This window comes from Gymnoscopelus microlampas (assembly GCF_963454915.1).
Source record: "Gymnoscopelus microlampas genome assembly, chromosome: 14".
NCBI lineage: Eukaryota > Metazoa > Chordata > Actinopteri > Myctophiformes > Myctophidae > Gymnoscopelus > Gymnoscopelus microlampas.
In genome coordinates, this window is record NC_139951.1 from 31183394 (window position 1) to 31197480 (window position 14087).

Here is a 14087-nt window from a genome sequence, read left to right on the forward strand (position 1 = left end):
CTTCCTCTGGTGTTGTGATTGTGGACTGCATTGAAGTTTGTGAAGTATTTTGACAGGTACATGGGTGTCTTTGTGGTGTAGTGCAGGGGTTTTCAACAGGTGGTCCGTGGACCACTAGTGGTCTGTGAAGGCATTGCATGTGGTCCCTGACTATGCAGTTGGTAATTGTGAAAGTGAATATTGTCTTCCATGGAACAGTGCACTAAATGATGGTGACAATATGATGATGTGTCAATGTTGTCAGTTACTGGGAAGTCGGAGGTCATCAGGTCAAGAAATTCCACAGAAAATCTCAAGAAGGGGAAATGTACGGGATTGCCTTATTGATTCATCATTATTTGGAAAAGTGCCCATATAATCACATGTGTCTGCTCACTCTTAGTTGTTTAACCCTGTCTTCCACCCTGAGCCAGCCTAGGCTGGCAAAGTGAGTGGGAGAGAGGTGGGTCATGGGCCCCAGTCCGAGAAGTAGTCGAATCAGTTTGTTTTGGGAGGTTTGAAGCTTAGTCTTCAGTGACACTGAGGTGTTGGGAGTACCAAGGGGAGCAAGCATAGTCAAAAAGGGGCTGAATCAGGGCCCCTGAGAGGGTCCTGAGGGCCTGAGGGTTGACTCTGCCCATAAATCGGGTTCTCTGGTTTACTCTTTTGACCACCTTTGTTGCCATGCTTTCTCCTGTCAGGTATTTGTCAAGAATACATCCCAAATAGGTAATCTCTTCAGGGAACACTACCCTGACCCTTCCACTTAGCCTTGCCTACTTGTTGTCAATTATTTGTACGAGCTCTTGTTTTATTGGGTCTTGTTTATTTGATACACTTATTGGTTTGATTTTCCTATTTGTCTCATCTGTTTAAGAAAGTAGGTAGCTGATATATTGCACTTTTACCTTTGCGCTAGGTATAGTCTTAGTTGCTTGTTTTAGAAGAGAATGCACTTTAAAATTTCCGGTGATTAGAGGTTTTCTTGCCTTCCTATGTTGAATGCACTTATTGTAAGTCGCTTTGGATAAAAGCGTCTGCTAAATGACCGTAATGTAATGTAAGTAACCTTGAATGAGTGCTCCTGTTAGAGTCCTCAAAGTATTCTTACTGACCAGAGAGGAGATCCTGTACAAAAATCTTGTTCTTTGGTTGACTTTTTTGATTACTCTAGTTGCCATTTTATCACTGCAAAGATTTGCCTCTAAAATGGAAACTAGGTAGGTAATTTCCTCTTTTCTTGTGATCACATTTTCACTCACTTTTATTGTGGACCGGACTCTGTCCTATCATGTTATTGCCATTGATGTTCGAGGCAGTTTTAATGGTCGTAACATTCTTTTCATGTATAAGGTACCCCAACTTTCAGCAGCTGTCAGTTGAATTTCAATCTTTTTGAAACGTGTTACAAGACAGTAGACACCTTTACAAACACATTTGTGAAGAATTGTTTTTGTAAGGAATTTATTCCAAGATTGGCAAACAATTTGCCAAGTGGAGGAATTTGAAAACCTGAACAAAAGAATCCAACGTATAATCATGCTCAGGTTTGCTGGTGTTGAATGTGTGCCCCAACGAATCATATAAGAGGAGCTGCACTGTGTGAATTAACACAGTGCAGGAATCACCAAGGTCATTCCTGTGTGTTGCCTGTGTGTGTCTCTGTGTTGCCTGATTAGTACAAGGCTACTACTACTTTTCTACCACGGCCAATAATGAGACAAGACCTCAATAAAATGAGTTTGGGAACAGAACTTTATGACAAACCACAAGCCATTTGACAAGATAAAGAAGGAACTGAAGTCCCAACCATACATGTAGACTATACAGTACATGAAACTGTATAAACTGGCCATAAGCCAGCAGCATTCAATCTGTGGAAGTGTGGTAGATAATGTGTGTCTATTAGGTAAAAGATGAGAATAAACAAGAGAGGACATGTCTTCTTTAAAGAAAAGGGAAAGGTCCAACGTTGGGATGGGGCTGGGGGTGTTAGGTGGACGCAACTCTGCTATGTGAAAATGCAAAAGCATGATAGTGGGGAGAAACACCCTGTTGGTATGGACATGTGCACATCGTCTATGCTGTATATGAAAGATGACCGTGAACTCGTAATGTTATATTTGTCTGGATTGGTCTAGAACCAATGCAGGAGCTCAGCGGGCAAAGGCAGATGCCAAGGAGATGACTAGAATAAGTATGAGTATGGCGACAGACCCTGCAATCCAAATTATTTTCTGTGTGAAAAGGAAGGAGAGGGTAGAAAGAGAGAGAGTAATGGCCTGGTTTCAACATCCAATTTTACATTCAATTTCTATGGTTCAAGTGCATGACATTACTTATATTTAACAGCTTTTCCTAAGTCTCTCGTTGCCTTTTCCACATCGATCGACGACTGGATGGTGTTGAATTCGATGTTGTTTACCTTCTCCCCCTGCACGAGAAGGAAGGGAGTGGTGAAGGGGGAACACAAAAAAAGAATAATCCAAATCAGACAACTTTGAAAAGCCCAAAAAAGCCAAGGGAGAGAGGAGAAGCTTCTCTGATGGAGCGTTACCTGTGCCTCCACCTGCATAGCCAGGTACTGGAACATATCGTGTAGGTCCCTCATGCTCCGCTCTAGATTCAGGATCTCGTCGTGTCGTGACTCAATCTCATTCAGTGCCTGCCGGGGAGCTTTGGCATCGATCAAGATCTGGATAGGGTGGCGTAGAAAATCATACTGATCAGATGTTGTGTGTAACATGTTAATGGTTCTTTTCTTTTGCTACGGGGACATTGTCTCCTAGAGCTATGGTCACACTACACTGATACGTAGGAATTACAGTTTCTTGGATATGCTGTTGCTTACCAAGCCTTGAGTCCAGTTTGAGCAATAAGAGTGGCAACAAAACAAGTACAGTATGTGATCACTTATCCACCCACCCTAATAGAGAAGGCCGTACTTCGTTTATCCCGTTCGCCTCCTACTAGCACAGCAGTAGTGCAGATGCCTCCAAAGTATGCACAAATATAGTGCATGCCATGGGAAATCCAATAAACTACATTTCATGCGTGCAACTTTCATATTTTCCATACACTTTGTATTTGTATGAAACTAAATGATTGCGCAACACGGAAGTCCTCTTATGCGATATGCATCAAACTTTATGTTGCCACTGATTTTGTCGGGAGCGTACTCAAGTTCCCTCAGCCCTATGTTCCCTCAGCCCCATGTCCCCCCATCCCAAATTAGACCCTATGCTCCCTCAGCCCTATGTTCCCACTTCTCAAATTAGACCTTATGTTCCCTCAGATGAGTACAAATGAGCTGATGTTTTTGCTCCTGTTTGTTTGTTCATTAACCTGTCTGTCTGTCTGCATCAGATATCTTTTAGCAAGATATCTAAAAAAGTTATAGACAGATTTTTACACAGGCCAAGGAAAAACTGTAAAATCCACACATACTAGTCCGTACACTGATGTGCGCAGCCAAACTATGCAGACTTTTTGGTTATGTGCTCAATATGTATAGTTACGTTTTGGACAGGGATTTAATCCTGTTGGAGTGTGGTGTGTGTGTGTGTGTGTGTGTGTGTGTGTGTGTGTGTGTGTGTGTGTGTGTGTGTGTGTGTGACAACCCGATCATTTACGACCCGACGTGGAATTGTTGCAACCCACAACCATGAGAAGTTGATGTTTACATTATTTCAGTTAAGCTATGTGTGCTAATAAGACAACCTGGATTCGAAAATTGCACATGTCAGTCTGTGTGCTAGTCAGTGGTGTGTTCTAGATTTTTTTGGAGGGTATACTATGGTTATTTCCTGCCTCCCACACGCACGGCATGCGCACATGCGCGCGTCTATAATTGATTAAATGTAAACATTTTGCACGCACGCTTTGCGCTTTGCCTCATATGTGTCTTCTTGTTTCTGCATAGTGGACACGCGCTTGTGTGTGCGCACACAGCCAGAGAACCACTTTTACTGCTATTTAGAACCATTTACAGTATATCTAGTGTGAGATATGATCTACTGGTCCACAAATTTCAACATAGAGTTGATGATGAAATTGACCACTTCTGTAACTGCTTACTTCTCTCTTATTTTTGTTGTAATCAGTTTCCTACCATAACACAAAAAAGGCAAGTAGTGTCAAACAGCCATTTCGAATTTCTCGCTTCCTTACTTCCTGTTCAATATTTTTTGGGGCACCCCTTATAGCATATAATATGGGCCACTCAATGTATGTTCCAAATTGTACGTTTTTATGATGTCCGTTTTGTGCTTTATCTTAATAGCTAAAGTGGCCATTTTTTATTTATTCTACATCTCACTACCTGTTTGCACATCCTATTTGGGTGGGACATTTGTGCCAAATTATCGAGCTGGGCAAGACCTAGCCTGTTGAGGGTCCAAACGGAAGTACTGGAATTTGGTCCAAGGAAATTATATTGAGGCTTGCTTTACATTTCTGTGCATGAAACCGGTGTTGTGATTGGTTGGAAAAGACAATTTATGAGGGAATTGGATAGATCCCGCCTTACAGACAGACACTCTTTACATTAGGTCGTTACCAGGCTTTTCTCCAGGGAGATAAGAAAAAGGCTGGTCTGGCTGGGAATGAGGCTATGCTTTTATGAGATTCTGTGTGTCTTTTGAATCAACCTCTAAGACTTTTTGGGCACCCCTTCTAGGATGTCTTGGATCACCCAATAAACATGTGTGCCACATTTTATGCTTTTATGAGATCTGTTTGGTGTCTTTTGAGTCAACTGCCAACAGTTTAGGTGGCCATTTTGACTTTATTCAATAACTCACTTCCTGTTTAAGAGTTGTTGGGCACCCCTTCCAGGATGACTTAGGATCACCCATGGGACATGTGTGTCAAATTTAAAGTTAAACTGTAAAAAGATATAAACTATCTACACTTTTGCTTGAATGGTCTACATTTATTAATTTCACTGTTTTCTAAATTTGCTACTGTCCTCCATGCAGTGGGGAGTCTAATTAAAGATAATCACAATAGCTTGTGACTCTGAGGACCCCCTAGGGGTCACGGCCCCCCTGTTGAATACCCCTGTATTGTGTCCTTGCGTCATCTCTGTCAGCTAAGGGGTCCTTGGCAGCGGCGGAGCTACGCAATGTTTTCTCCAAAGCCATCGATCAAAACAATTTGATTATATATATTTTTCTATAATATGAATGACAGGGGTCACAGGGAGAAATTAACGGTAATTTTGCTGTCCTGCTCGGCTGCTCCCATTCCTGTCTCTCTCTCATTACTGTGTTTACTGTGTGAGCTCCATGTGAGAGTCTGCATGGGGATCTGGTGCCATCAGCTCATTGCATCCAGCTCATTGGCTCATTTACTCATGACATCAATGAGAAATCGCTTTCAGTGTTGCTAAGATACGACAGCCCTTCCTGTCTGTAGGATATTAGGCTGCGTCCCCCATTCAAAACACAACACAAACAAGCATGGAGACGACCGGGACACTCTGCATCGCCAAACTGAGAGATACAAGAAGTCACCAATAGCAACTCTAGAAATATATATATATTGACTATACATTACTCAAGGTGTATTTCTGTTTTCATGAAAGATGTTGAGGCAAGTTCACACCGATGCAACTAGTCGCAACTTGCAACCAGTTGCAAGACATTTCAGCGGTTTGGACTGACCGGTAGCGGGCCTGTGCCTTTGGGGAAATGGTTGCAAGTTGTTGCAAGTATTGCAGTTGCACAATTGTGTTGCGAATCATTGGAGTGGACTGGCTTACACAAAGGTTTCCACTGTAAATAACCTAAAGATTTAATACCATGTTTAGCCTACATGATTCTAAGGAAATTATGAATTATGAATTATGAAATTCAATAAACAAAATGTTGTATGTGTGTAATGCATGGGATAACTTTTTACTTTACCATTACATACATGAATATCACCTTTGCAGCAGGTGCTTTTTCCACAACATTTGTTTACATGCAAAGCACCTCTATGTCTTGCAGAATCGCTAATTCATTCATTTTTAGCGGTGCCAACCGCTCTACACTTGTTAGCGGTGCCAACCGCTCTACACTTGACTTTGTCCGTATGTCCGTCCGTCCGTCCGTCCGTCCGTATCAGCACGGGATGAGCACGGCAAAGAAGCAACACATACAAACACACGCACACACACACACACACACACACACACACACACACACACACACACACACACACACACACACACACACACACACACACACACACACACACACACGGACTTGGAGATTGCCTATGCCATCTCTCCTCTCATTGGCCACACGTGCCACTGCTTATCAAAGCGGGGTCCAGGGACCCCCAGCGTATGTTATGTCCGTCCGCCCGTTTAAGCACGGGATGAGCACGGGATTTTAAACAGCTATAACTCCAGTTTGCAGCATGCCACCAAGTCCAAATATGGTATGTGGACTTAGACCACCAATAGGGACGAGCATGAATTGCTGAAGTAATCAAAGAGGGGTCCAGGGACCCCCAGCGTATGTTATGTCCGTCCGCCCGTTTAAGCACGGGATGAGCACGGGATTTTAAACAGCTATAACTCCAGTTTGCAGCATGCCACCAAGTCCAAATACGGTATGTGGACTTAGACCACCAATAGGGACGAGCATGAATTGCTGAAGTTATCAAAGAGGGGTCCAGGGACCCCCAGCGTATGTTATGTCCGTCCGCCCGTTTAAGCACGGGATGAGCACGGGATTTTAAACAGCTATAACTCCAGTTTGCAGCATGCCACCAAGTCCAAATTTGGTATGTGGACTTAGACCACCAATAGGGACGAGCATGAATTGCTGAAGCCCCGCCCCCTCTGTCTTCCCATTGGCTGGCCTTTAAACAGCCATAACTCAAGTTCGCAGCATGCTAGGGAGTACAAATTTTGTACATGGACTAAAACCACCAATAGGGACGAACTGTAATTACTTAAGCCCCGCCCCCTCTGTCTGCCCATTGGCTGGCCTTTAAACAGCCATCATTCCAGTTTGCAGCATGCTACCAAGTAAAAATTTGGTAAGTGGACTCAGACCACCAATAGGGACGAACTGAAATGAGTTAAGCCCCGCCCCAAAGGCACCGCTTCCTTCACACAGGGTGTGATTTTTTTTACCTACAGTAAGTGGGACAAATCGAATATCATGCAGGTTCCACCCTCAGTTCATGTAGTCCGTAAGCTAGGACCCCGAATTTACCATCTAGGGGGAATAATTCTCATAGTGATTTTTGGGAAGATTAATATTGCAGCGGTGGTAGCTTACTGTGTGTAATCAATCCATTCATAACCCCATGCCAAAACACACTTTTCAAATTTAGCCTATACCTGTACATAGAGCCAAAGCATTCTACTTCAAACTGATGGTTCTCTCTAATTATCGACCCTCTCTTTTAAAAAAAACGGTGGGTAATGGGTATAGTTCAGACTATATATGTTCTCTATTACTGGCAGTGGCAACATAGTGACGATACATTACACAAGATGTACTTCTGGTTTCAAGATGTTACACAAAGGTTCCTCTGTAAATAACCTAAAGATGCAATACCATGATTACATAGATTCTAATGAAATTATGAAATTCAATAAACTAAATATAGCCTAATGTAAGTGTGTAAGTAATGGATTCTATAAATGCCTTCTAAATCCTAACAGTTCTCTGAAAAAACATGTTGCTATAAATATTTAGGCTAAAGTCTAAAATGACACTGATGCTTTCCCGGATTGAATGGGTTAACATTACTGTACATGAATATCACCTTTGCAGCAGGTGCTTTTTTCACCTCTATGGCTGGCAAATTGCTAACTCATTCATTCATTCTTGAGTAAATATTAAGAATCGATTATGCAGCAGGTTCCAGCCCCAGTTCATTTAAGCCAGGACCCCAAATTTGGGCCATCTGGGGGGAATAATTCTCATGGTGATTTTTGGAAAGGTATACACGCACCCCTAGTGCTAGAAAATATGTGATAGTATTGCATAAGGAAATGTATTATGACCCACTGTACCACTGTACTATTTGCAAAAGGTTAATAAAGTATACAATCAATAAAACAATAATTTAAAAAACATTCACTCTACCACTTTCTACTCGTGCCAAACACATTCACGATCCTCTCTATCCCCAACCAGTCAATAATATTATTTTCGTATAGGCTATTGACCCGTCTCATGTTCTGGTAGTGTTATAATACAAGACAGCACACATACTCAAAGATGGCGTGTAAGATGGTGGCTGGAAAACTAGTTGCGATGATGTGATCTATAAAACATAGAAATAAAGTTTTTGTGTCTATACATGTGTTTTTGGGGTTGCAGATTCCAATAGACATATTAGTTTTCTTGTCGGAGCACAATTTAGTAGGTGGAGGAAAGCTTATAATAGTGAATGTCATTGCACAACCAGGGCACAATGGTGACATCACTCCTGTGTAACTCAGCATGGGGTTCAGTGTCAGCTGATCTAGTTTTACTAATACTGTAGTAATAGTGTAGCTTATCGGTGTCACAAATGCTGTCTAACAGCCCCGATCGATTAGCTAGTAATAGTAGATGTAGTTAGATAGCCGTGCCTGAATTGACAGGGTGTGCATGGGAGAGCCGGGCCAAGGGTAAGCAGGGCTATTCATGACTTGTTCATGTATACTTACCCGGAATGTGTGCAGATTACACAGGACTTAAAGGCACTGGATGAATGATCGGGTTAGGTGTAGGTCACTCGAACCTAGTTGTATCCCATACCTGAATGTGCGGTATCACTTTGATTAAGTTGATAAAAGTATAGCCCCTTGGCGTTAATCAGAAATCAATCAACCCAAACGCATTAAAAGGGACACAGACTGACAGAGATCTCCATATATAGGCATATCGGATCGGCGGTGCAACGTAGCTGTGAGACCACGTAGCGGCCCGAACCTCTAGTCATATCATATGTGGAGTCAATCATCTTAACAGTGACAGTAATGATATACTTTAAACACATCTCCAGGTAGTTACTAGTAGAGTGACTCAGGTAGTTATTGTTGTCAGATTAACACGTAACCTGTGTTTGGATAGAAAAATACTCACATTCTGTGTAAAAACATCTGTTTGTCCAGTTTCCAACATAGAGTCCAGCTCGTCATCGGTTACATTGTTACCAGCTGAGGGGGGAGATTAATATTAGTGTTAAGGGCTTCGGATCGTAAATAATGACTTTTAGAAAGTTGTAAGAATAATCACGGCCCATGATCTGGATTTTAACAGACAAATTATCAGAGATATAATGAGGACCACATAAACCACAACAAGGAACGGAGTCACATCCCAGTAGAAAAGAATGGGAGTTGCATGGTCAAATAAAACAGTTGAATTCACACCCGCTGGACTGCACAAAACGCTTACTGATCTTGAGCTGCCTCTGTATTCTCTCCACGTTGCCGTCTCTGTACTGAGACTGGATGGTGTAACAGTGGCCCATCAGCTCCCTAAACTGCATGGACAAGACGCCATGCTACACACAGAACGGGAGACCACGTTAAGTATTTAGGCTAGTTGATTGAACCACACACACACACACACATACACACACACACACACACACACACGCACGCGCGCACGCACCGTGCAGCCTAATGGATGCTAAATTTGCAGCTGCAGTATTTATCAACAATGGGCTGAAATCAATGTGTATTTCATGTTGTGACTAACTTTATACAAGCTACAACCTTAGGTAATGCGAGAACAGCACTGTTGGTAGCTGCTAGAGAATTCGAGGACTTTAATGCAACACATAAATGAATAAAGATCCAACCTGGGTTCGCTGCATCCTCATGTTTATGGACACATATGTTCCATCATCCGCTCCCTTTTTGGGTTCAATGGCTGAAAAATAACACAAATAAGTGTTATTTTGGAAGTGCAACATCTATTCCAGTGTGATTGGATACAAATAATTGAAACAGTCTGCAGATATCCTCACTCTTCAGTTTCTTTTGGACCTGACTGGCCATCGTTTTGATCTCATCTCGTAGACTCTGGATCTCTTTCTTCATATCTAAATCAGGAGGGGGGAAAGTATTGTACTTATTGTAGCAACCATCATGTCAAAACACACAAATGAAACCATCCCAGGTCTACACTGAATGCTGTCATCTGTAACCTGAAGAATTCAGACTTCCCATCAGGCAGTTAGGACAGCAGAGAAGCTGATCTACGTACACGCTACTGCAGACTTTAACTGGTACCCTGATACAACTCCAAATAACCACCAAGTTGTGACCAACAGATGTGAGTGCATGATTACTGACCATTCTCTGGTAGTGCTACACCCAGTACTGTGTTCTGTTTGTTCTCGAGGTCAGTGACTTTCCTTCGAAGACTCTCCAGTCCCTCGTGGATTTCTTGGACCTGAAAGTAGTAAAGACAGTGTTTAAGGTTTTAGAAATAAGAGCATGACTACTAGCCCACTCTAACCCCTGAAAAGAGCTGTGTAGACTATAGAATATATAAGTATACAATATTGAAAATTATACAGTGTTGGTTTATTGAATGAATATTGCAATACGAGCTGATGATGATATTGATAAAGTAGTTACTCAATTATGGCAGGCATGGAGATGAGAGATATATAAGCACTGTACAGTAGTGCATGCACATCCACTGTAGGTACAGTACACACAAAAGATCAGTATATAAAGTGTACTCACTTCCTAGAACCATCGATGCATTAAACACAAAAAAATATAAATATGTAATACCAAGAATCATGCGAAGACAATCGTAGAGAGGTACAATCATTACATTTAATCTAAAATTTAGAAAGAGGGGTAGATATCCTATACTGGTTCATTTAGCTTCTAAATGAACCAGTATAGGATCTCTAAGAACCCCTCTTTCATGCACAGACTAGTCACCATTTTAATGTGACAATGTGACCAGATTTATTATATCACTATGACTCTTACAAGTTTTTCAGGATGAAGAATGTCATTTTCAATAATGTTAAGAAAAGCCAAAACATAACCAAGGAAGGCCTATCTGTGATTCTACAGTGCAAGTATTTTCAATGTTTAACACATGTTGGTTGTGCTATTGTAAACAATAACTCATTATTGTAAACAATTGTGCTGTTGTAAACAATAACACAACCAAATGCAACGCATTGGACAAAGAAGGATGGACAAAGTTACGCCCATAGACTCTACAGACCATAAATGAAGCCTATGTTTCAGCAATTTCAAATCCGCCATCTTTTTCCGACCATAATTTACCAAAACGCATATCATGGCGATTGAAAGAAGACTTTAAACTACTGTAGCGACTGGAAGCATATAGTATTTATGACAATGTTTATTAAGGTAACAAAACTACAGGCCATTCATATGAACTGTTACTTCCTATACAGCCTCAATTTACAACTCAGAAGCTGGCCTCTTGCTTGTAACACACACACACTCAAAAGTATGTAATTAATTGATAGACCTGAAACACCATGTAAAAATCACCACGTCATTTAATGATATCTACAGTATAGTGTAAGGCAGTGGTTCTCAAACTTTTTCATGTCAAGGACCCCCAAAATTATATGTATTTGTCCGCGGACCCCCATCTAGGGATGTTAATAATCTATAATCGATTAACTGCCGTTAAGAATTTACTTGATTCAATTTGTTTTGGAATTATTATTTTTGAAAACGTTTTTTTTATTCGATCGATCGATTTTTTCGGTTAATCGATCGATAATGTTATCAACTATCAATTAATGAATTAATTGATAATTTGCATCCCTACCCCCATCTCTAAATATGTTGTGCCAGGGACCCCCAAAAGTCAAGATTTGTGTTAAAAGTGTTCTTAAAAAAAAAGAAAAAAACTTTAAGTTTTCGATTTTTCTATAATAAATAGCAGATCCACGAGCGCAGCTTTTAGATCTGCTATTTTTGAACAGTCAAAGTATAAAATATGGTTAAAGTGGTTAAAATGATTGTAATACTAATTACACTGGGGACCCCCTGAATATTTTGTGCCAGCATATACGTTTTGTGTTCTTAAAATGTTTCAAAAATATACAAAATGTTCTGATTTTTTTATACAGGGTTAAAGTGGTTAAAATGAATGTGATGCTATATTAACTAATTCTAATGGGGACCCCCTGTAAATCCCCTCAAGGACCCCACTTTGAGAACCACCGGTGTAAAGGATTTGAATGGACCATTTTACCTTCCTAAAAAGGATTTCATTCTCCTCCTCTTTGCCCGTAGAGGTTCCAGGTTGGGCTGTACCCTCATCATCTGAACGCTCTGCATTCTGTGAGTGGGGAGAAAACATTTTTATGCTGGGACAAATGTAATTTACCCATTTGTAACTCTGAGATGGTACAGATTGACACACTTAGGTCCATTTGGTTATATATTCAATATATAACCAAATCGATTTCTTAGTTAATTGAACTCCGAAAGGGTAGGCTACAATATATTATATTGTACCCTCTCGGAGTTCAATTAACTAAGAAATGTGAATGTACTGACAGTACTGTAAATTAACTCTCCATAGCCACGGACCCCGTACAAGTGCCAGGGACCCCGTACAAGATTTGTGTTGTTAACCTTAATGGGAACAAGTCCACTGGACTTTTTTGTGTGTGATCCTTTTAGACGTTTGACTGTACTTGTGCTGTTTGCTGTCTAATACAATATTCAATCAATCAAAATATTTCAAAATGTTCCTCTTTTTTTTCAAAAACAATTGCTGAGCTACAAGCTCACAAGGCATCATGCAAATAGCCAATGTACATATACGGTTAAAGTGGGTAAACTGATTTTGACTATATTGGCTAATTTTGCTGGGGACCACCTGGAACCCCCTCAAGGACCCCTGGGGGTCCCCGGACCCTACTTAATAATAATGGATTTTATTTATAATGCACTTTACATTTGTGAAAATCTCAAAGTGCTACAGTAAGCATTTGCATAATAATAAAATAAAATAAAGAATCATCACACCACTATATTACAAGATCTAAGAAACTGAAAACTTTGAGAACCAGCGTTCTATATGGCATATATAGAGGATGTGCCAGAACAGGTTTGACACCCAACATGCATAGAGTCAAGAAAATACACAAGTTCATTGAAACGGAAGTTACCAATAATTAACTTATTTAGACCAAACGTTTCTAGCAACAATGATGATGTTAGTTCCAACCAAGTTTAGTAGGATAATGCAAAAGTTGGCCATTTCTTCTCCTTTGAAATTCTAACAGTATTGAATAGGCCTACTGTCATAGAATGATAGGTCAACATTATAGGTCATCATGATTTGTGTGCATGGGGATCTCATTTTAAACAAGTGCTTTATGAGTCTTCCAGTTTAGTAGACCTTGTATTGTGAAGTTGTACTTCCATGTTGTTCTCATGTCTTACTAAATAAAGTACATCAATCAATCAAAAGGGAAAAGAAAGAAACTCACTTTTAATTTCCTTGTTCGATCCCGCATTTTCCAAAACGACATACCTAAATGCCTGCAAACGTTCGTAATAAAGTTGACGCATGAAGAAAATTAACAGATGCCGCTGGGGTGAGATGATATACTATAAGGCTCTGGGCGGGGCAGGACATCCGATGGGGGGTAGGCCTAGAGACCTAGATCAACTGATCTCTCGAAACAGTTTTTCTTTTTTGCTCCCATTAGCCACACGATGGTGCTGTTTACCTGCATAATGTTTAGGTTAAGCTTTCTTTTACCAGGTTTGAATAGCCTAATGTTCATCATGTATATTTGAACTAACACACTGCTTATCGAAATTAAACCTTGCACAAGCCTTGCTGCCATCACTGTATTTTTAAAAATAGACGCACACTGGTCCTAATAGGCTGCGTAAATGCAGATGAATGATGAAGAATTTCAGGTAGGCCTACAGTATGTGCAATTTATTTTTTGAAAAAACAGACGTCTGTAATTAAAGTTGAGCCAATCTGCTGGCCAGGAAGGCTGATGAAAGATACATTAATGCCTAGGATTTTTCTTTATGTAGGCTACTGTAGAAATGTAGGATTGTCTGGGAAAAGCTAATGTACTACTATTAACTCTGAGCATGAACATCATTTTCTTAG

The 14087-nt window shown here is 40.6% G+C and overlaps 1 protein-coding gene across 1 annotated transcript; it reads right to left on the reverse strand.

Annotated features, from left to right (window-relative positions):
• Nucleotides 1-1756: 1756 nt before the first annotated feature.
• On the reverse strand, nt 1757-13509 carry LOC311060919 (syntaxin-4-like). Its single transcript, XM_084079318.1, has 9 exons — nt 13444-13509; nt 12195-12281; nt 10283-10382; nt 9955-10029; nt 9787-9857; nt 9378-9486; nt 9063-9136; nt 2537-2674; nt 1757-2413 (listed from the first exon to the last, which is right to left on the reverse strand). The coding sequence occupies exons 1-9, from the start codon at nt 13483-13485 to the stop codon at nt 2315-2317; spliced, it is 795 nt and encodes a 264-aa protein (XP_083935444.1). The 5' UTR covers nt 13486-13509; the 3' UTR covers nt 1757-2314.
• Between the last annotated feature and the right edge of the window lie 578 nt (nt 13510-14087).